Source organism: Myxocyprinus asiaticus, chromosome 31, assembly GCF_019703515.2.
Source record: "Myxocyprinus asiaticus isolate MX2 ecotype Aquarium Trade chromosome 31, UBuf_Myxa_2, whole genome shotgun sequence".
NCBI classification, from domain to species: Eukaryota; Metazoa; Chordata; class Actinopteri; order Cypriniformes; family Catostomidae; genus Myxocyprinus; species Myxocyprinus asiaticus.
The window spans coordinates 39492792-39514864 of NC_059374.1; the positions used below are offsets into that span (position 1 = coordinate 39492792).

A 22073-nucleotide genomic window follows, 5' to 3' on the forward strand; every position below is an offset into this window, starting at 1 on the left:
TGAAGGTCAGAGTGGGTGTGGGGTGTGAGATTGGGCCTTTCAAAGCTACAGTAGAACACATTCAGGTCGTCAGCCAGTTGTTGGTCCACCACAGGGTTGGGGGCAGGAGTCCTGTAATTCGTAAGTTGTTTCATGCCACTCCAATACTGATTAGGTTCTGCAAAAGTAATTAAACATAATCTTTTACTGTCTTGATAAATGCATAGTCTATGTCAGAGACATAAATTGCCAGCAGCCATATCACCCTGTAGTTCTAGACTGGTTACCCACTAAAGCTAAGCAGGGTTGAGCCTGGTCAGTACCTGGATGGGAAACCTCCTAGGGAAAACTAAGGTTGCTGCTGGAAGAGGTGTTAGTGAGGCCAGAAGGGGGTGCTCACCCTGTGGTCTGTGTGGGTCCTAACACCTCAGTATAAAGATGGGGATTCTATACTGTAAAATAGCACCTTCTTTCTGATGAGACTTTACACTGAGGTCCTGACTCTTGGTGGTTATTAAATGCACAAATCACTTTTGCTCCATATTTTACATAGATATGTGGTGCAAAAGGGAGAGCGCACGAAACTTGTCATTTGCAAGCGAAAAACAGTGTTTGAGACTTGTAGCAGCAGATTCAAGCAGTTGTAGTTATGTACTTGTGTTTGTGCTAGAAAAATATCCAAGAAAAAAAATTATTTGTGAGAAAATATTCTACAAGTGTGAAACTCTCATTGGATGAATTCACATACTGATTTGCAGATGAGCAAAATTTGTCCGTGACTTCACGTTTTTTGATGCGGGTGTGTGAATGTGTTTTGCACCATATTCACTGCAGTAACTGTAGCAAAAATGTGAGCGTATGAGGTTCTTAATTTGTCATTCGTAGAATAGGATTTGTGCACCTGCAATGAAGAATTTGAGAAGGTGTAACTGTTGTATTGTGTTTGTGGGAGAGAAAAAAAAACCTACAAGTTTGCAACTCTTTATACATTTTACTCTGTGACTTCAAATTTACTGGTACACATGTGTGGCTAATCTCTACAACTACAAATTCCACTGTCACAGGCGCCCAGTTGATTTGCTCCAAAAATACCTTCATAGTTGACCTGCCTTCTATCATGTATGAAGCTGAATTTCTGATTATTGCGGCTCAACCTCCAGGACTTATTGTTAGACCCAAGTCTACAGTCTTCACTTTTTCTTTACGTCCAATTCCTTTGTATGAGACTGCTATAGTGCAGTCATTTCCACTGCTCTCAACTTCCCAGTAACACGACCATTTTTGTAGGACCAGTGTAGGACTGTAGGTCAAGAGGGTGAACATATTAGCTGTTGCAATTTTCTAAAAAATTAATTAAAAAAATTACCAGAAATTCTCAACCCTCCACAACTTCTCACATATTTATAAATTCTCATTTATTCCAGGTTCCTCTCATCTCTTTTAAAACAAGTATGATGTAGACATATCTACATTCAATCACATACAAGTTGCATGACATATTACGAAGGTTTCTGTAAATTGAACACTAAACATAAATTTATATAAAATAATAAAATACAACTAATAAAACACTATTTTATATAACTTAGTAGAAAACATAATGATAAGCAGCTGCAATTACCTAAATATTTTGCTTCAAAATTTTAATTACAATTAAAATGAAATGAATTGAAAATTCAAAATGATTAAATAAAAATATTGTTACTACATTTAACTGCCTGTAATATATCTGTTTTATATTGTTGATAAGTGATTAGGTTTAGGAATGGGTCTGGGTTAGGTGATCTGAAATATTGATATGATAACTAAACTAGTGCTGTCAGTTGATTACAAATTTAATAGAGATTAATTGCTTAACTTTTCAGAGTTAATCACAATTAATTGTAGATTTTGAAAGTGCTGAAATTTTACTATATATATAGGCTACTTCTTTTCCTGTCAAAATGCACTTATTTCTTAGGGAAGAAAAAAGTAACATAAAACATTTCTCAAAGTCTCAGTGTGAGGTTGACTAATTGAAAGAACTATGCAACCATCGGTTGCATATTCATTGCAATGCATATTAAGTCTTATAAACTCTCATCCTCCACATACTATCACTACAGTGATGTATGTATTCATCATGAAACTGCCCTGGTTGGAGAGAATGTTATGTAAGCAAAAACATCCTAAATCAGAGAAACTAAACTGCAGAAACAAAGGGGGGCACGTTTAAACCACAAATGATACAAAGGACTGCAGTTAATATAATAGAGTAGAATAGAATCCTTCTTCAATAAATTTTTGTTTTGCAAACATTTTAAATAGCACAGGTTGATGAGATTTTGGATACTTTTCTTCACAATCAGACAAACAGCAACATATGAAAATATGTAATCCATGTACTGTATTTATGCACTACTAGTTGAACTTAAAAAGTGCAGGTGCAATCTGAAACGTAATGATACTCACTTTAAAATTCTTCACAGCTTCTCCGAGTACCCGCTGTCATCTCTCACGCTCCTGGATCATCCTTTGGCATTTGAACTTTTTGTTATTAACAATTTTATTGATTCCATTCATAAAACAAACAAACACAACATAAAATACGGAATCAACATTTGACCTTTGTTTGCTTTAATTCTTTCTGAGGATGTTAACACAAAAAATAATGGGGTTGGCAACATTGATAATTTTGCCATCAGTCCAGGGGGCTCGAGGCAAATGCTTTACACACATTTTCTGCTTATTTTTACCATCTGAGGGATGTGTCAAAAACTGTCTATGGTAAATCAGCATCACACCTCAGATGTGGTACACTGAAAACAACCTGCAACTCTTGTAATATTATATACATATTAAATACAAATATAAGAATTAAGATCAATAATAAGCATAACGTTTTTATCAGTTAATTTAGATTCCACAGATAGCACATTGTGGCTTTTATGATTGTCAATCAGGCACAAATAACAAATGCACACACTGTCAACTTGACAGTAAATATCCAGAAGTTTTCCATGACTGAGGCAAATGTTCTCTATAAGCCACAACTCGTCACTGGATCAAAATTTTATTGATTTTTCCTCTGATTTCTTTTTATTTAGGTAAGATTTAGCAACATCCATGTTTAGTCACATACAAATAACTCGAAAGATAACAAAAAGGCTCCTGTACTGAAGTTTGATATAGTGTCATCATGAAATTGTCAAATTGTTTCTTTGAATCCATTTTTTTAAGTTTGTTTTAAAGCTAAAGTATGTAATTTCTGCGACACTAGCGCTACCGAACGGAATTGCAAAAATAAAGGTTTTCCAAACAGCTTTCAGAGTACGCCCCTTGTCTGCTGTTGTTCAAACCGTCAGATAGTCTAAATGGGCCTCTCAAAACAAACATAGGAATTTTATAGCACCACAGTGTTTATAGTTTTTGAGAAAATTAACCTATGCATGGCTTGTTGTCTCTGCATAATAAGCTGGGATAAAAGAAAGTTTTTTAACACTGAAAAAGTACCATACTTCAGGTTTAACTGCTACTAACATGATTCTGGACATCATTGTGTTTTAAATGCAATGGAAGAACATGAGGACAAAAGCTAATGCTTACACCTTGTGACTTGAACTGCATCATGGATTTAGATGTGACTTCAAAATGTGATATTTTAGCACACCTAAGTTTTGTGCTACAAAGAGAGAATGTATCCTAGAACACTGATATTGAATTTCAGATCTGTATATCAATGTTCTCTCATTAAAGGGGTCTAAACTGGGTGTGTTTGTGCACTGTTTGGGTTTCATAACCCATAATCTTTTATTCAAGCATACCACAATTGTACTTTGATTTAATAAACTTTAACACAAAGTATTCAGTTTAATCTCCCTTTTACATTTCCACACTTTTAATCAAAGCTTCAGTTAATATATGCATAATTATACAGTATATATACAGGTGCATCTCAATAAATTAGAATGTCGTGGAAAAGTTCATTTATTTCAGTAATTCAACTCAAATTGTGAAACTCGTGTATTAAATAAATTCAATGCACACAGACTGAAGTAGTTTAAGTCTTTGGTTCTTTTAATTGTGATGATTTTGGCTCACATTTAACAAAAACCCACCAATTCACTATCTCAAAAAATTAGAATATGGTGACATGCCAATCAGCTAATCAACTCAAAACACCTGCAAAGGTTTCCTGAGCCTTCAAAATGGTCTCTCAGTTTGGTTCACTAGGCTACACAACCATGGGGAAGACAGTTGTCTGACAGTTGTCCAGAAGACAATCATTGACACCCTTCACAAGGAGGGTAAGCCACAAACATTCATTGCCAAAGAAGCTGGCTGTTCACAGAGTGCTGTATCCAAGCATGTAAACAGAAAGTTGAGTGGAAGGAAAAAGTGTGGAAGAAAAAGATGCACAACCAACCGAGAGAACCGCAGCCTTATGAGGATTGTCAAGCAAAATCAATTCAAGAATTTGGGTGAACTTCACAAGGAATGGACTGAGGCTGGGGTCAAGGCATCAACCACACACAGACATGTCAAGGAATTTGGCTACAGTTGTCGTATTCCTCTTGTTAAGCCACTCCTGAGCCACAGGCAACGTCAGAGGCGTCTTACCTGGGCTAAGGAGAAGAAGAACTGGACTGTTGCCCAGTGGTCCAAAGTCCTCTTTTCAGATGAGAGCAAGTTTTGTATTTCATTTGGAAACCAAGGTCCTAGAGTCTGGAGGAAGGGTGGAGAAGCTCATAGCCCAAGTTGCTTGAAGTCCAGTGTTAAGTTTCCACAGTCTGTGATGATTTGGGGTGCAATGTCATCTGCTGGTGTTGGTCCATTGTGTTTTTTGAAAACCAAAGTCACTGCACCCGTTTACCAAGAAATTTTGGAGCACTTCATGCTTCCTTCTGCTGACCAGCTTTTTAAAGATGCTGATTTCATTTTCCAGCAGGATTTGGCACCTGCCCACACTGCCAAAAGCACCAAAAGTTGGTTAAATGACCATGGTGTTGGTGTGCTTGACTGGCCAGCAAACTCGCCAGACCTGAACCCCATAGAGAATCTATGGGGTATTGTCAAGAGGAAAATGAGAAACAAGAGACCAAAAAATTCAGATGAGCTGAAGGCCACTGTCAAAGAAACCTGGGCTTCCATACCACCTCAGCAGCGCCACAAACTGATCACCTCCATGCCATGCCGAATTGAGGCAGTAATTAAAGCAAAAGGAGCCCCTACCAAGTATTGAGTACATATACAGTAAATTAACATACTTTCCAGAAGGCCAACAATTCACTAAAAATGTTTTTTTTTATTGGTCTTATGATGTATTCTAATTTTTTGAGATAGTGAATTGGTGGGTTTTTGTTAAATGTGAGCCAAAATCATCACAATTAAAAGAACCAAAGACTTAAACTACTTCAGTCTGTGTGCATTGAATTTATTTAATACACAAGTTTCACAATTTGAGTTGAATTACTAAAATAAATGAACTTTTCCACGACATTCTAATTTATTGAGATGCACCTGTATATACTGTACATATTGATCAGGGAACATTTCAGGCAATTCTTATGGTACTATTAGGCAAAAAATTGTGTTTATATTATTGGTCTGTCTGAACTCCCCCTTTCTCTATGATTGTGATAGATGAACCCGCTCCAAACCCAAACGCAGGATAAAGGGGTTCAGTGAAAGTGGTCTGGACTCTGTACAGTAGAGTCTTTACATCAGACACACTGTAGAAAGACAGAGTTCCTGCCCTGTGATCCAGATACACCCCTATTCTAGAGGAGCAGACAGCAGGGATACAGACATTTTCTGTATCATGTCTGAAATATATTTGCTGTAGACAGCGTGTCAACCTCCAGGATTTTTTGTTGAAGCCAAATCTACAGGATTTACCTTTCCCTTTACGACCAATCCCTTTATAGCAAACTGCAATAGCCAATTCATTCCCACTGCACTCAACCTCCCAATAACAACGACCAAACAAAGCCTCTCTACACAGGATGTTATGAACACTATCAAATCGGTCTGGATGATCAGGACACTCCTGGGCTTTACATGTGTCTGATACTTTTCTGTTCTCTTCAGACAGTTTGAGGTTTTTGTGTGCAGTGTTTGGATCCAGGTGAAGCTCACAGAAATCTGTTGGGGATGAATGGATATAAACACAATTAAAGCACAGTTTTTTGTCTACAACTGTCACATTGTAGCAGGTTATAATAACTGATATTTATCAATGAATGAGCATGTGTCGAAGAAACAATAGCTCAACTTACACTGCAGAATTCAATTGGAGTCTTGGGGTCTGGAGACTCTGCAGCATCCACATATGACACTAAAGAGACCGTAAGAAACAAAATTCCATGGTTCATTTTAAAGTGTAATCTTACGTAGCATGAATGTCCCAAATCAACAAAAAATGACCCAAGATTAAATACAATAATAATATTCGACCACCTTGAGATATTTTGGCTGTTTCCTTTTGACAAACATCCTCCAAAACCTTTCTGAAGGCTAAAATTGAAATGTCTTTAAAAGACAGATGAGGGTGCTGAGTGATGATGGGCAAGTCTTGAAACGTGGGTAAAACACACAGGGAATACAAATTCTGAAATTAGATCAATAAATTAGATGTAATTTGTCAAGCATAAGAGGTCATTTCCATTAAACAATAGACCAAGCACAGAGCAATGGTGTGGTTGGAAAAATATAGGAAGGTTTCCCCAAAATACTGTACTGTATAATTTTGAAAGGAGTCTCATTACCTTCAGAAAATGGATCTGATTATCTGTCATTAAAAGTTTCTGTATCTCCTCATCTCTTTGTCTGAGTTCTGTCAGCTCCTGGTCCAGCCGTTTGTGAAGGTTCTCTGCTTGATCTATGTCAGCTTTCTCCTGAGATCTGATTAGATCTTTCATCTCAGAGCATTTTTTCTCAAGAGAGTACATGAGCTCAATGAAGACCTTCTCAGTGTCCTCCAACGCCTCTTGTGCTGAGATCTGTTGAGAAATAGCGAATATAGCGGAACATGTTCTAACACAGTCTAGACGGAAACATAACGCTTATGTTATTAACTTATAGAACTTTAAAGGTGTCTTCGAGCAGCGAGCACACTCTTTAAATGGAGATGGAATGCATAAAAAAAAACTGCCAATATTTTCCTTCTTTAATTCAGGGGTGCCGGAACGCCATTCTGGATTTTTCCGGCCTAATTGAACCCCTGGAGTTAAGTCAATTACTCAAAAAGTAATCCATTACAAATTACCAATTATTTCTCTAAATTTGTAATCAAATTACTTTACTGATTACTTCAGTGAAAAATATATCACATTACTAATTACTTTACTTTTAAGTTATTTTCGAATCACTTTACGCTATTTATTTTTTTGTTTTTCTGCTCAAGTAAAAATAATGTCTATATTTCTGCCTTGTCCATTGTCACACCCTTTTTAACTAAAAAGTAATTAGAGTAACTAATTGCTTTGTAATCAGATTACACTCAACACTACTCTATATGTACATCCCAGCATGTGACCTATCAATGCCATAGGATGAATTTGTCTGAATTTGTCCAGTCCACACATATTGATACTCACATTAAAAGACTTCACAGCCTCACTGAGTTCCTGTTGACCTCTCTCCCGCTCCTGGATCATCTTTTGACATTTCACCTTTTTTTTCCTTAAAACCTTCTGAGGATGTTAAAAAAAATATTTTACTAAGTAAAAATAGACAAAAACATCTTTCCAGTCTGATCTGGTGTATCAATCCAAATAAATTAAATGTATTTATAGATATAATCTAAAATAATTAAAAATAAATATGACCTTTTTCTTAGTCCATTCAGATTCCACAGAGACCACATTGTGGCCTTTATGATTGTCAATCATGCACAAGTAACAAATGCACTGCCTGTCATCCTGACAGTAAATATCCAGAAGTCTTCCATGACTGAGACAAATGTTCTCTTGAATGTGTGTGGAGGCTTTGACAAGTTTGTGCTTCATAAATGCAGGAGACTGATAGTGAATCTGCAGGTGAGTTTCACAGAAGGAGGCCAAACACTGCAGACAGGACTTTACGGCACTATTCTTCTCTGTAGTGCAAACATCACACTCCACACAACCTTCCTCTTGAGAACAGGAAGCAATTTGTGTGGATATCTTCTGCAGCTTCTCCATCATCTCAGCTAAAACAGCTTTCTTTTTGAAGATCTCTCTGCATTGGGGACAACATGGTGGGCCCTGATCCCTTTGGCCCCAGCAGTCAGTAATGCAGCTCATGCAGTAACTGTGTCCACATGAAATCATCACCAGGTCTTTCAGTGGATCCAAACAGACTGGACAGCTGAACTGCTCCTGATATTCACTTCCTGAAGATTCTGCCATATTTTTTTACAATCAGCTTTAAAGATGAACAGATTATCTGAAAAGAAAAACAAGTACCCTTAACTACAAGCATAGGTCCCATTCACTCGTATCACAGTGAAATATCAAGTTTGGAATGGCATTCTACGATACCATTCTGCTCTACATTTAACAACAATGTAGCATTCTAAAATATAATGTATACTGTACTGTATTCTGTAGACAGAACGTTGGTTAGTGTTCCATTCCGATCTAAGTTTCGTTTCTCTATAAACAAAACGGGTGTGTACTGAGAGAGAGAGGGAGAGAGAGAGGGAGAGACATAAGGAATTAAGTTGAGGAAGATACTATATATAGCGTTAAAACATAAAATAACTATCGCATTCCAGTTTACCAAATCTCTCCAACTCACTGTTCTGGATTTAGTCCACATATCGTTCGTTTCTCACCTCTTACCACAAGTCAGAGTTCTAAATTCCCTGTTTATACTGGGAGGACTTTTATTATGAATTTTTTTGATGTGTATGACGCTGGTTCCGCCATTTCTTCATGTGCGTTATTGAATGTAAGTGTATTCAGATATACACAGTTATAAGTGATGTATGCTCATTATGTTGTTGTGCTTGTGTTACTTAAATATATATTGTTCATGACTGTAATATGCAAGTTATGTACGGTGATTCACGTGCATACGTTCGCTGTTATTAACCCTTTCCTCGCCATGATGGCACACATATATTGTGTCAGTAGCAAGTTATGTAAGTTGTTGTTTACATTTATGTTATCAGACTTACACTGATGTATATTTTATTCTGTTTATTTCAGAAAGACCACATTTAATACCACCTTTGTGACCATACATGTAACTACAGCTGTACCATGCAATCCAAATTGGATCACTGTCGAGGCATCTGCCTAATGCTTTGTGACACCATTTGCTTACATCTGTGCTAAATATATCCTCTGTGCACTACTCAAATCCTCTGTGATGCCAGCTCATGTGTAACGTGTAATACTGCTGTACATTCGAAGCTTTTATATAAAAAGTTGAACTTTTCTCTGTCTTACGTCACGCTTCTTACTGGAGCCCCGTAGTGGATGAGCATTCCACCCACCTACCTTCATAATACTGAATACAGTCCCCTATGTTTCCCCTTTGTCGAAGTCTGTTCCCCCATGTTTCCCCTTTGTCGAAGTCTGTTTCCCCTTTGTTGAAATCTGTTTCCCCTATGTTTCCCCTTTGTCGAAGTCTGTTACCCCTGTTTCCCCTTTGTCAAAGTCTGTTCCCCCGTTTCCCCTTTGTCAAAGTCTGTTCCCCCATGTTTCCCCTTTATCAAAGTCTGTTTCCCCTGTCAAAGTCTGTTCCCCCCTGTTTCTCCTTTGTCGAAATCTGTTCCCCCATGTTTCCCCTTTGTCGAAGTCTGTTCCCCCCGTTTCCCCTTTGTCGAAGTCTGTTCCCCCATGTTTCCCCTTTATCAAAGTCTGTTTCCCCTGTCAAAGTCTGTTCCCCCCTGTTTCTCCTTTGTCGAAATCTGTTCCCCCATGTTTCCCCTTTGTCGAAGTCTGTTCCCCCCGTTTCCCCTTTGTCGAAGTCTGTTCCCCCATGTTTCCCCTTTATCGAAGTCTGTTTCCCCATGTCGAAGTCTGTTCCCCCGTTTCCCCTTTGTCGAAGTCTGTTCCCCCCGTTTCCCCTTTATCGAAGTCTGTTTCCCCTTTATTGAAGTCTGTTTCCCCTATGTTTCCCTTTGTCGAAGTCTGTTTCCCCTTTATCGAAGTCTGTTTCCCCTATGTTTCCCTTTGTCGAAGTCTGTTTCCCCTTTGTTGAAGTCTGTTTCCCCTATGTTTCCCCTTTATCGAAGTCTGTTTCCCCTTTGTCAAAGTCTGTTTCCCCTTTGTCAAAGTCTGTTTCCCTATGTTTCCCTTTGTCAAAGTCTGTTTCCCCTTTGTTGAAGTCTGTTTCCCCTTTGTCGAAGTGTTTCCCCTTTGTCGAGGTCTGTTTCCCCTTTGTTGAAGTCTGTTCCCCTATGTTTCCCCTTTGTCGAAGTCCGTTTCCCCTTTGTTGAAGTCCGTTTCCCCTTTGTTGTAGTATGATTCCCCTTTGTCAAAGTCTGTTTCCCCTTTATCAACGTCTGTTTCCCCTATGATTCCCCTTTGTCAAAGTCTGTTTCCCCTTTGTTGAAGTCTGTTTGCCCTATGTTTCCCCTTTGTCGAAGTCTGTTTCCCCTTTGTCGAAGTCTGTTTCTCCTTTGTCGAAGTCCGTTTCCCCTTTGTTGAAGTCCGTTTCCCCTTTGTTGAAGTCCGTTTCCCCTTTGTTGTAGTATGATTCCCCTTTGTCAAAGTCTGTTTCCCCTTTATCAACGTCTGTTTCCCCTATGATTCCCCTTTGTCAAAGTCTGTTTCCCCTTTGTCGAAGTCTGTTTCCCCTTTATTGAAGTCTGTTTCCCCTATGTTTCCCTTTGTCAAAGTCTGTTTCCCCTTTGTTGAAGTCTGTTTCCCCTATGTTTCCCCTTTGTCGAAGTCTGTTTCCCCTTTGTCGAAGTCTGTTTCCCCTTTGTCGAAGTCTGTTTCTCCTTTGTCGAAGTCCGTTTCCCCTTTGTTGAAGTCCGTTTCCCCTTTGTTGTAGTATGATTCCCCTTTGTCAAAGTCTGTTTCCCCTTTATCAACGTCTGTTTCCCCTATGATTCCCCTTTGTCAAAGCCTGTTTCCCCTTTGTTGAAGTCTGTTTGCCCTATGTTCCCCTTTGTTGAAGTCTGTTTCCCCTGTTTCCCCTTTGTCGAAGTCTGTTCCCCCATGTTTCCCCTTTGTCAAAGTCTGTTTACCCTATGTTTCCCCTCTGTCGAAGTCTGTTCCCCCTATGTTTCCCCTTTGTCGAAGTCTGTTCCCCCTTTGTCGAAGTCTGTTTCTCCTTTGTCGAAGTCCGTTTCCCCTTTGTTGAAGTCCGTTTCCCCTTTGTTGTAGTATGATTCCCCTTTGTCAAAGTCTGTTTCCCCTTTATCAACGTCTGTTTCCCCTATGATTCCCCTTTGTCAAAGCCTGTTTCCCCTTTGTTGAAGTCTGTTTGCCCTATGTTTCCCCTTTGTTGAAGTCTGTTTCCCGTTTCCCCTTTGTCGAAGTCTGTTCCCCCATGTTTCCCCTTTGTCAAAGTCTGTTTACCCTATGTTTCCCCTCTGTCGAAGTCTGTTTCCCGTTTCCCCTTTGTCGAAGTCTGTTCCCCCATGTTTCCCCTTTGTCAAAGTCTGTTTCCCCTGTTTCCCCTTTGTCGAAGTCTGTTCCCCCATGTTTCCCCTTTGTCAAAGTCTGTTCCCCCTATGTTTCCCCTTTGTCGAAGTCTGTTTCCCCTTTATCGAAGTCTGTTTCCCCTTTGTCGAAGTCTGTTCCCCCTTTGTCGAAGTCCGTTTCCCCTTTGTTGAAGTCCGTTTCCCCTATGTTTCCCTTTGTCGAAGTCTGTTTCCCCTGTTTCCCCTTTGTCGAAGTCTGTTCCCCCATGTTTCCCCTTTGTCAAAGTCTGTTCCCCCTATGTTTCCCCTTTGTTGAAGTCCGTTTCCCCTATGTTTCCCTTTGTCAAAGTCTGTTTCCCCTTTGTTGAAGTCTGTTTCCCCTATGTTTCCCCTTTGTCGAAGTCTGTTTCCCCTTTGTCGAAGTCTGTTCCCCCTTTGTCGAAGTCCGTTTCCCCTTTGTTGAAGTCCGTTTCCCCTTTGTTGTAGTATGATTCCCCTTTGTCAAAGTCTGTTTCCCCTTTATCAACGTCTGTTTCCCCTATGATTCCCCTTTGTCAAAGCCTGTTTCCCCTTTGTTGAAGTCTGTTTGCCCTATGTTTCCCCTTTGTTGAAGTCTGTTTCCCCTGTTTCCCCTTTGTCGAAGTCTGTTCCCCCATGTTTCCCCTTTGTCAAAGTCTGTTTACCCTATGTTTCCCCTCTGTCGAAGTCTGTTTCCCCTGTTTCCCCTTTGTCGAAGTCTGTTCCCCCATGTTTCCCCTTTGTCAAAGTCTGTTTACCCTATGTTTCCCCTTTGTCGAAGTCTGTTCCCCCATGTTTCCCCTTTGTCAAAGTCTGTTCCCCCTATGTTTCCCCTTTGTCGAAGTCTGTTCCCCCTATGTTTCCCCTTTGTCGAAGTCTGTTCCCCCTATGTTTCCCCTTTGTTGAGGTCTGTTTCCCTTATGTTTCCCCTTTGTCGAAGTCTGTTTCCCTTATGTTTCCCCTTTGTCGAAGTCTGTTTCCCCTATGTTTCCCTTTGTTGAAGTTTCCCCTTTGTTGAAGTCTGTTTCCCTTATGTTTCCCCTTTGTCGAAGTCTGTTTCCTCTTTGTCGAAGTCTGTTTCCCCTCTGTTGAAGTCTGTTTCCCCTACGTTTCCCCTTTGTTGAAGTCTGTTTCCCCTACGTTTCCCCTTTGTCGAAGTCTGTTTCCCCTTTGTCGAAGTCTGTTTCCCGTTTCCCTTTGTCGAAGTCTGTTTCCCGTTTCCCATTTGTTAAAGTCTGTTTCCCTTTGTTGAAGTCTGTTTCCCCTATGTTTCTCCTTTGTCGAAGTCTGTTTCCCCTATGTTTCCCCTTTGTTGAAGTCTGTTTCCCCTTTGTCGAAGTCTGTTTCCCCTTTGTTGAAGTCTGTTTCCCCAATGTCGAAGTCTGTTTCCCGTTTCCCTTTGTCGAAGTCTGTTTCACGTTTCCCCTTTGTTAAAGTCTGTTTCCCCTTTGTTGAAGTCTGTTTCCCCTATGTTTCTCCTTTGTCGAAGTCTGTTTCCCCTTTGTTGAAGTCTGTTTCCCCTATGTTTCCCCTTTGTTGAAGTCTGTTTCCCCTATGTTTCCCTTTGTCAAAGTCTGTTTCCCCTTTGTCGAAGTCTGTTTCCCCTTTGTCGAAGTCTGTTCCCCCATGTTTCCCTTTGTCAAAGTCTGTTTCCCCTTTGTTGAAGTCTGTTTCCCCTATGTTTCCCCTTTGTCGAAGTCTGTTTTCCCTTTGTCGTAGTCTGTTTCCCCTATGTTGTAGTCTGTTTTCCCTTTGTCGAAGTCTGTTTCCCCTTTGTCAAAATCTGTTCCCCCATGTTTCCCCTTTGTCAAAGTCTGTTCCCCCATGTTTCCCCTTTGTTAAAGTCTTTTCCCCCTATGTTTTATGTTTTACAGCGCTACGGGGAACACTAAACGGGGAAACATGGGGTTTGTGTAGACTTCGACACAACAGTTTACTTAACACTTTGTTAAGCGTTTATTTTTTATATTAATGTTTAAACACTCACCTATCCCAACACTGTTTAGAATAGCTTGATAGATACGGACTCTTATTCAAAGCTAAATGCTAAACAATTCCCATATGCTGATGTGATTAATCATTTTGCTCTTTCATTTCTCCCTGTGTCCATCTCTCAACAGCAGCCCACCCAACAAGCATGGCACAGTCATCAACTGTAAATAGGAGTGCTGTGTAAATGTTATGTTCATTGGTTATATTGAAAATGAAGTTTATATGCAATTATCCTGTAAGTATTTTTAATGTTATATTTTGCATGAAGGTAAGGGTAATTACATTCTCATGGCTATTAATGAACAATGTTGTGAAGCATTCTGTAAAAACTTGTAACTTAATTAGTTTGTCCTGAGTAAAATGCCTATGTACACCTTTAACATTAAAATATTAAGAACATTTTTTAATCTTGCATTTTTTTTTATTTGTATTTACACATTTGGGAATAAAATGTTACTGGGGGGGAAGGAAAATACTAATAAAAAGCTTCCATAGTGGCTCAAAGCATAATCTAAAAACAAGGTTGGAAGCAGTTGCTTGCAAACATACATTTAATAAAGCTCCATTAGTGCCATAGTACATAAGCACATAGGGAGCAATGACAGACAAAAAACTATACATACATGCAGATACGCAATGCTGCGTGAGGAAGCGCGCACAGCTTGAAACGTGTTTCATACCTGCATCTATGTACAGCTTTTTTGTCTGTCATTGCTCCCTGTGTATGTTTGCAAGCAATTGCTTCCAATCTTGTTTTTTGATTCTGGTAATAAAATGTAAAACACGCATCAGCTACATATATTTACATACAATTCTCATTGCAGTTTACAATTTCAGTCCATTTTGCATTGTAAGAATTGTTTTTATTTACAACAGGAATTGCTTATATCAGTTTAATAGGTTGTCACAACCGTCCACATGTACCTAAAACTATTTACATGTTATAAAATTCTGCCTGAAGTTTTACAACTTAATAAAGACATCCATGTAGATGTTATGATAGAAATTATCCAGCTTCTATCAAAAAAATTATCTTAACTGTGAAGTCAGTGTAGGTATCTGTAATGAAATCACACCACTGAAGTCCACTTAAGGCCAGTTGGCCTTGAACCTGATAATAGTACATGTGGCTCTAATTAAGGCAGGTTTGACCTTTAACTGTGATCAGGTGTTTAACTTGTGCAACATTTTCAACATCGCAACTCTTTACCTCAGTCAGCCCAAATGGCGGTGTTTCTCTCTGGTTGAAAACTTAAGCTTCAGGGCTGGCTGCAAGGTGAGGTGCATCAGGGTGGATGATGATTCCACGTTGTGTCACAGAGACATCACAAAAATCTGAATATTGCCTCAGTATCTCAGGTTCCAGATCCAACCCTCTATTCATAGCACCTGTCTAACGATTTCCTCTCAGAATGCGAGCTGCCAAGGCTTTGGCGGAGACTCCCCGCGAACATGGCATATTTCACGGAATCTGCTGGATGTAATTCGGGGTTTGCGTACCTGGGTCCACAGCTGGCATTTTGACTGCAGTCAGGTTTCTGCCTCAATAGCAGCAGAGATCTCCCGAGACACCTTTAGGCTCTCCAGTTGGCATTGTTGCTTGTAGTTGGGCTCGAAATCTATTGGAAATTTAAAGTTGTAACAGGCAACTGAGGAAACTCAGGTGCACCAGAGTTTTTAATAATATCTCTACTTATTTCAGGAGGGCACTGGTAAGAATTTAAATTACTGGTAGTAATTTAGAGTCCACCAAATGAAGACTTTCAAGTCCGTGCAGCAATCTGCATATCCCCGGTTGTAGACGGATATCTTTCAGTTTCTCCCTGCTGGCCATGACATGAGGATCCAGAAGCGGCCCTGACATAAAAGTGAGATATGTCAAGTTTAATTTAGATTTCATTATAATGTCACCCGACCTTTCACATTACAGCAGACACCCACACTTATCACCTCCCTGTATATGCTTGTAATGCAAACTGTCCAAAATACAGTAACACTCCCTTTAAAAGTGTTTGTTAAGCTTCCCCAAACACTGATATTAAGAATTCATCATAAATTGCCAAAGATAAAAAAATATCGACCGAAGGCCTCTATAAAAAGTAATAAATTCTAATCAATGTTATGTCTGCTATGTTAGAAATGAATTAAAATGTTTGTACAGGTGGGGGCTCATTCAGACTCACCACCATATGCTCTGTACAGTGTGCACTTCACACCAGTCCTAACATTATTTTTGTCTTTGCTACTGGTTTACACACTGCCATGTCATTTGTAGCCTGGTGCAATTCCCTGTAATATAATAATGATGAACATTTAATTGACAAAAGTCATTACAAACTGCTAGTCCAACATCATCAAGTGTAACAAATATTAATATCTGACCTGTGTCCTAGGTCAGTGCCTAGCAAAATCATTGACATCAGACTGAAAAACACACTGAACCAGAGTGGAACTTCGTGGGATACTGCAAAGTCTCTGCAAATGCAGCAGAACACAACAAAAAGAAAACGTAACTCTCTAAACATACTCAACTATTCATCTGAGAAACCTGAAGGTGATGAGCCTCATGGACATGCGACATTTCCCTCTCACTGTCACCTCATCGACAACTACACTCGAAACTGTTCCAGTACAATGTTTTGGAGAAAGGGTGCAAAATTAACCATGAATACGTTACTGACTTTTATCTTACAATTCAGAATCTGTAGCAGTAATATGGAAACGTGGTTTCAACCAGAGTTTGCGGTCTGTACTACAGTAACCTAATCAAGATTTTCTATATGCAAAACAGATTGATAATATCAACTAAAGTTATCCTAGCACCTTCGCTAACATAAGGGCTAGAAAAGACAGAAAAAAGGTACTTCTCAATTAAGTATGGAACGTGTCGTAAGCAAAATCTTGTCTGCAAGTCGTTGTACATCATCTAGCCGTATTTGTGGCAGATGTACAAGGGACTGGGTGAACTCCATGCTGATGGCACTGCGGAAGTAAACATAAACCGCTTCGAGTCAGAACGGAAGGTGCCTGACGTCATGTGAAAAGGGCCTGTTGCAACAATTACGCTAATTTGCGGGAGGAGCAGAAAAACTCCTGTTCCATAGTGAATCTTACTGTAATAATAATAATAATAAACGTTTATTAGGTGTTTGTGAGGTACTGGTGTTAATTAATACATTTTATTTAGCCTATGTATAAAGGTGTATGGTTTTGAAGACTTTTGAATAGGGCAGGTGTATGCTTTATAACCGCAGTTTACTGCATTAACATTAAATCATATTATAAATTAAACATTTCTACAAAGGATCTCTCATTGTAAATGTCATTAATATGTACCTTGTAATAATTTGAATTGTAGAGTCCTGTAGAAAAATCAAATCATCTTTATATAAAAGATAGATGATAGAGAGACAGACAGACAGATGAATAGATGGATGGATGAATAGATATTGAGAAAGACAGATGGATGGATAGACAGATACATATAGATAGATTTATGGATGGATGGATGATAGATAAATAAATAGATAGGTGATAGACAGACACACAGACAGATAGATACATAGATATAAATAGACAGACAAATAGATAGATAGATAAGATACATATAGAGATATATAAGATGAACACTTCTTGCAAAGGACCTCCCACACTATCAAAAGCCTTAATAAAAAGCCTATTTACTTTCACTTTGGACTAAGATGGATGTAGTCAACAAAAACATCAAAGAGGTCAGAGACCTGTAGAAAGGTGATTTTAAAACAATGGAATAAAATTAAGGCCCGTTTCTTGCAAGGGCAGCCCCCACACCATCTGAACCATCAATATGAAGCATATTTACTGTAATTTTGGAATAAAATGCATCCAAAGTCAGCAAAACGGGAAGACATTGTGAACTCGGAGGTTGCCAGATCTCGCAAGAGAAGCAAACAACCTGGTCTAAATAAACACGCACAAAATAAGCGACTTGCATCTGCATTGAACTAAGGAGAATTGCTTAATTTCATTGACCACCACAGAAAACGTAAATTGATTACATACAAAAAAACAAAACATATTTTGTATAGATTATATACAAAAAGCACGCACTTGTACACATCACTGGGGTACAGGACAATCTGTGAAGAAACACTGGAAGAAAGGGTAAACAAACTATTCTGAACAGAAAAGATGTTCGAATGAATATCACGGTTTGTTCTTTCAATGTAATGGTAGTGGATAGTGCACGACTTTAAATCTTAAAAAAAAAAAAAAAAAAGAAAAGGGACCCAAAACGGACCCACTTTATATTAGGTGTCTTTAACTACTATAAAGTTGGAGTATGTAACTTTTTCTGTTAAATACTTTCTCCTATCCCAGCTTAATATGCAGAAACAACTATAAGTAAGCCATTCATAGACTAACGTTCTCGAAAACCGTAAGCTCTGAGTTTCTGTGGCGCTATGAAATTACTCAGTTTGTTTTGAGCGACCCGCTTAGACCCGACCCAATAACGTTACTCAACCAATTGGGGTGGGCTATCTCTTTGTTTGACCACCGGAAGATGGGGGTGTATTCATTAAGTACAATGAGTGTTGCCAACTTAGCGACTTTGACGCTAGATTTAGTGACTTTTATTCAAAAAAGCACCTAGCGACAAATCTAGCAACTTTTTGGACAAACCTTAGCTACCTTCCGTAGAAGAAAGTCAACAGTACTGCTCCGCGAGCGCGTGGTATTGTTTTCCTGCCCGGACTCGGAGGCACACCTCTCTCTGCATCTTCTCTGTTCAGTGAGACTGACAGAGAGAGAGGTGAGAAGGCGGAGAAGCACAATCAGTTGACCGCATGGCAGCTGACATAGACGTGAATGAGCTGCGCATGTGCAAACAGCATTGTCATGGACCAATCACGAATCTGTATTGTTTGCTCCTCTTTTGCTTAAAATTTAAAGAGTTTAAATTTTATTTTTTGTAAATATGCAGTTTTTTTTTTTGTAAACATGCACATAGTTTTTTTAAATTTTTTTTTAAAAATATGCTCAGTTTTTTTATAAATATGTATGAGCGCTGTGTGACAGAAAAGATAAAGTTTCTGTCGCTTTTAACTTTCTGAGTGATTGATAGATATAGGGAATGAATAGGGTATTACAGTATGTACGGTAAGCACAGAGAAGCAAACACATGTAAAGGGCGGACACTATGCAAAATGCAAATGAGACACGATGACGTCACGAATATGCTAATTAGCGTATTTTGTCATCTAGCGACATTTAGCGACTTTTCGAGCAGGCTTTAACTACTTTCCATTGAAACTAGTTGGCAACACTGAGTACAATGTACTTATTATGGACATGTGCTGTTGCATTGTACTTACATTTAAAGTACCTGCATTTAATTACATTTGTAGTTGCGCATTTAACCTAACCTAACCCTAACCCTAAACCTAACCCAGCAAATGTGAATCTTACGAGAATTTTACAGAACAACATGGATTTACGCAGTAAATACATTGTATTGTATGTATTTTAATGTTGGTACGTACAGGTGCATCTCAATAAATTAGAATGTCGTGGAAAAGTTCATTTATTTCAGTAATTCAACTCAAATTGTGAAACTCATGTATTAAATAAATTCAATGCACACAGACTGAAGTAGTTTAAGTCTTTGGTTCTTTTAATTGTGACGATTTTGGCTCACATTTAACAAAAACCCACCAATTCACTATCTCAAAAAATTAGAATACATCATAAGACCAATAAAAAAAACATTTTTAGAGAATTGTTGGCCTTCTGGAAAGTATGTTCATTTACTGTATATGTACTCAATACTTGGTAGGGGCTCCTTTTGCTTTAATTACTGCCTCAATTCGGCGTGGCATGGAGGCGATCAATTTGTGGCACTGCTGAGGTGGTATGGAAGTCCAGGTTTCTTTGACAGTGGCCTTCAGCTCATCTGCATTTTTTGGTCTCTTGTTTCTCATTTTCCTCTTGACAATACCCCATAGATTCTCTATGGGGTTCAGGTCTGGCGAGTTTGCTGGCCAGTCAAGCACACCAACACCATGGTCATTTAACCAACTTTTGGTGCTTTTGGCAGTGTGGGCAGGTGCCAAATCCTGCTGGAAAATGAAATCAGCATCTTTAAAAAGCTGGTCAGCAGAAGGAAGCATGAAGTGCTCCAAAATTTCTTGGTAAACGGGTGCAGTGACTTTGGTTTTCAAAAAACACAATGGACCAACACCAGCAGATGACATTGCACCCCAAATCATCACAGACTGTGGAAACTTAACACTGGACTTCAAGCAACTTGGGCTATGAGCTTCTCCACCCTTCCTCCAGACTCTAGGACCTTGGTTTCCAAATGAAATACAAAACTTGCTCTCATCTGAAAAGAGGACTTTGGACCACTGGGCAACAGTCCAGTTCTTCTTCTCCTTAGCCCAGGTAAGACGTCTCTGACATTGTCTGTGGTTCAGGAGTGGCTTAACAAGAGGAATACGACAACTGTAGCCAAATTCCTTGACATGTCTGTGTGTGGTTGATGCCTTAACCCCAGCCTCAGTCCATTCCTTGTGAAGTTCACCCAAATTCTTGAATCGATTTTGCTTGACAATCCTCATAAGGCTGCGATTCTCTCGGTTGGTTGTACATCTTTTTCTTCCACACTTTTTCCTTCCACTCAACTTTCTGTTAACATGCTTGGATACAGCACTCTGTGAACAGCCAGCTTCTTTGGCAATGAATGTTTGTGGCTTACCCTCCTTTTGAAGGGTGTCAGTGATTGTCTTCTGGACAACTGTCAGATCAGCAGTCTTCCCCATGATTGTGTAGCCTAGTGAACCAAACTGAGAGACCATTTTGAAGGCTCAGGAAACCTTTGCAGGTGTTTTGAGTTGATTAGCTGATTGGCATGTCACCATATTCTAATTTTTTGAGATAGTGAATTGGTGGGTTTTTGTTAAATGTGAGCCAAAATCATCACAATTAAAAGAACCAAAGACTTAAACTACTTCAGTCTGTGTGCATTGAATTTATTTAATACACGAGTTTCACAATTTGAGTTGAATTACTGAAATAAATGAACTTTTCCACGACATTCTAATTTATTGAGATGCACCTGTAGTAGATAAAGACATCTAATATAAAGTGGGATTTTTGGAGTTTCATCGAGAGTTGAATACTTAAAACGATATATTTTTTAAACTAATTGCGCTGACACAACGCAACATTGTCCATTATCTGTCCCTGTTTTCAAAAATAATCCAAATTAGAACTTTTCCATTTGAAAATTCTAAACACGGTAAGTTCTAAACACAAGTGTACCCCTGTTGTGGTCTAGATGCTGACTGAATGACACTGGTAGACAAGGGCGTAGGCTTGGATTGAAAGTTGGTAGGGACATATTATCAGGCTAACATTCTAATTGTTGGTATTAAGAAAATGCGAGAAAGTCAGTCTGGTAATATAGGCAAAATAACATAATTTCTTAATATAGCATGTCTCATTTCCTATTTCTTTACCTCACCATATTAAATATTATCCAGATTGTTTTGGTTTAGAACTGAAAAATGCCATATGCAATAAACTTGATTTATAATGTAGCAGCCATATGCAATGTGACAAACATAAGATTCATTTATCAAATCAAGTTCTATTGTTTTCAACAAGATTTACAGTACATATTAAAATTGTACCATTAAGTGACATTCTGTCAAATGTATTATTCAGCATTAAACCAATTAAAATCTAAATAAACGGTGGGCTAAAATAACAAGTTACATGTGCAAAGTGACAAAGATAAAAAATGATGGGGAGAATGGAGCATGCGACTCTCTCACACATTATCGTCACAGAAACACACACATACCAGAAGCATGTTTGTGCTCTTTAAATCTTTATAAACTTTAAGGATAAATGCATGAAAATTATAGCAAGTTAATCTGCGATTCAAGAAATTCGATAAATATCCTGCAACACAACTGACTCTAATATTCTTAATTTGGGATGGCAATCATTTCTTCGTCCAGTTATACTTGCGTTTTAAATCCTGCACGTTTATTCCACCTCTTTATCTGACAGTAAATCGCTCAATTTCAAATGTGTCTTCCTCAAGCAGGCGAACAAGCAGAATCCTCCTTTGCGCCATACGAATTTTTTTTTTTTTTACTTAGGAAACAAAAGTATACTTGTTTAAATGTATTAATTTACAGGATTAGACTTAAAGATACAAAAAGGAATACTGTGTGATTGCCACAAAAACTATATATATATATATATATATATAAAAATTAAATAAAAAAAATCTTCATGCAGTAATCACTAACGACTGTGATTGGTGCATTCTGAACAGCGCTGAGAAAAGTAACAGGTACCATGCAATGCGGTTTATGTGCTGCTTCAACCAATGTCTCATGTGGTTTTTGCTTGGGGACTTGCTATTGGCTGTTGTGTTTGCATAAGTAATGAGGTTTAATCTGCGCAGACCTTATTACTTATGCAAATTTAGGGACAATTTGGGTTTGTTATTCATAAAAATTGA

General features: G+C 38.7%; 1 protein-coding gene and 2 long non-coding RNA genes across 3 annotated transcripts; 1 reads left to right on the forward strand and 2 right to left on the reverse strand.

Moving 5' to 3' along the window:
* Positions 1-5383: 5383 nt before the first annotated feature.
* On the reverse strand, positions 5384-8798 carry LOC127422240 (tripartite motif-containing protein 16-like). The gene is made up of 8 exons (XM_051665601.1): positions 8722-8798; positions 8538-8616; positions 7788-8385; positions 7557-7652; positions 6726-6959; positions 6415-6568; positions 6242-6295; positions 5384-6102 (listed from the first exon to the last, which is right to left on the reverse strand). The coding sequence occupies exons 3-8, from the start codon at positions 8346-8348 to the stop codon at positions 5558-5560; spliced, it is 1644 nt and encodes a 547-aa protein (XP_051521561.1). The 5' UTR covers positions 8349-8385; positions 8538-8616; positions 8722-8798; the 3' UTR covers positions 5384-5557.
* A 48-nt stretch (positions 8799-8846) lies between these two features.
* Positions 8847-16076, forward strand: LOC127422242 (uncharacterized). Its single transcript, XR_007894144.1, has 4 exons — positions 8847-8892; positions 9153-9522; positions 12471-15423; positions 15949-16076. It is a non-coding gene; the product is annotated as an uncharacterized LOC127422242 (long non-coding RNA).
* On the reverse strand, positions 15265-16529 carry LOC127422241 (uncharacterized). The gene is made up of 4 exons (XR_007894143.1): positions 16420-16529; positions 15938-16176; positions 15739-15844; positions 15265-15412 (listed from the first exon to the last, which is right to left on the reverse strand). It is a non-coding gene; the product is annotated as an uncharacterized LOC127422241 (long non-coding RNA).
* Between the last annotated feature and the right edge of the window lie 5544 nt (positions 16530-22073).

Coding starts and splice junctions, on each gene's coding strand:
- LOC127422240 (XM_051665601.1), bottom strand. CDS start 8,348: ATGGCAGAATCTTCAGGAAGTGAATATCAGGAGCAGTTCAGCTGTCCA. Junction 7,653..7,787: donor CTGAATGGACTAAGAAAAAG/GTCATATTTATT, acceptor TAACATCCTCAG/AAGGTTTTAAGGAAAAAAAA. Junction 6,296..6,414: donor AGCCAAAATATCTCAAGGTG/GTCGAATATTAT, acceptor CGGTCTCTTTAG/TGTCATATGTGGATGCTGCA.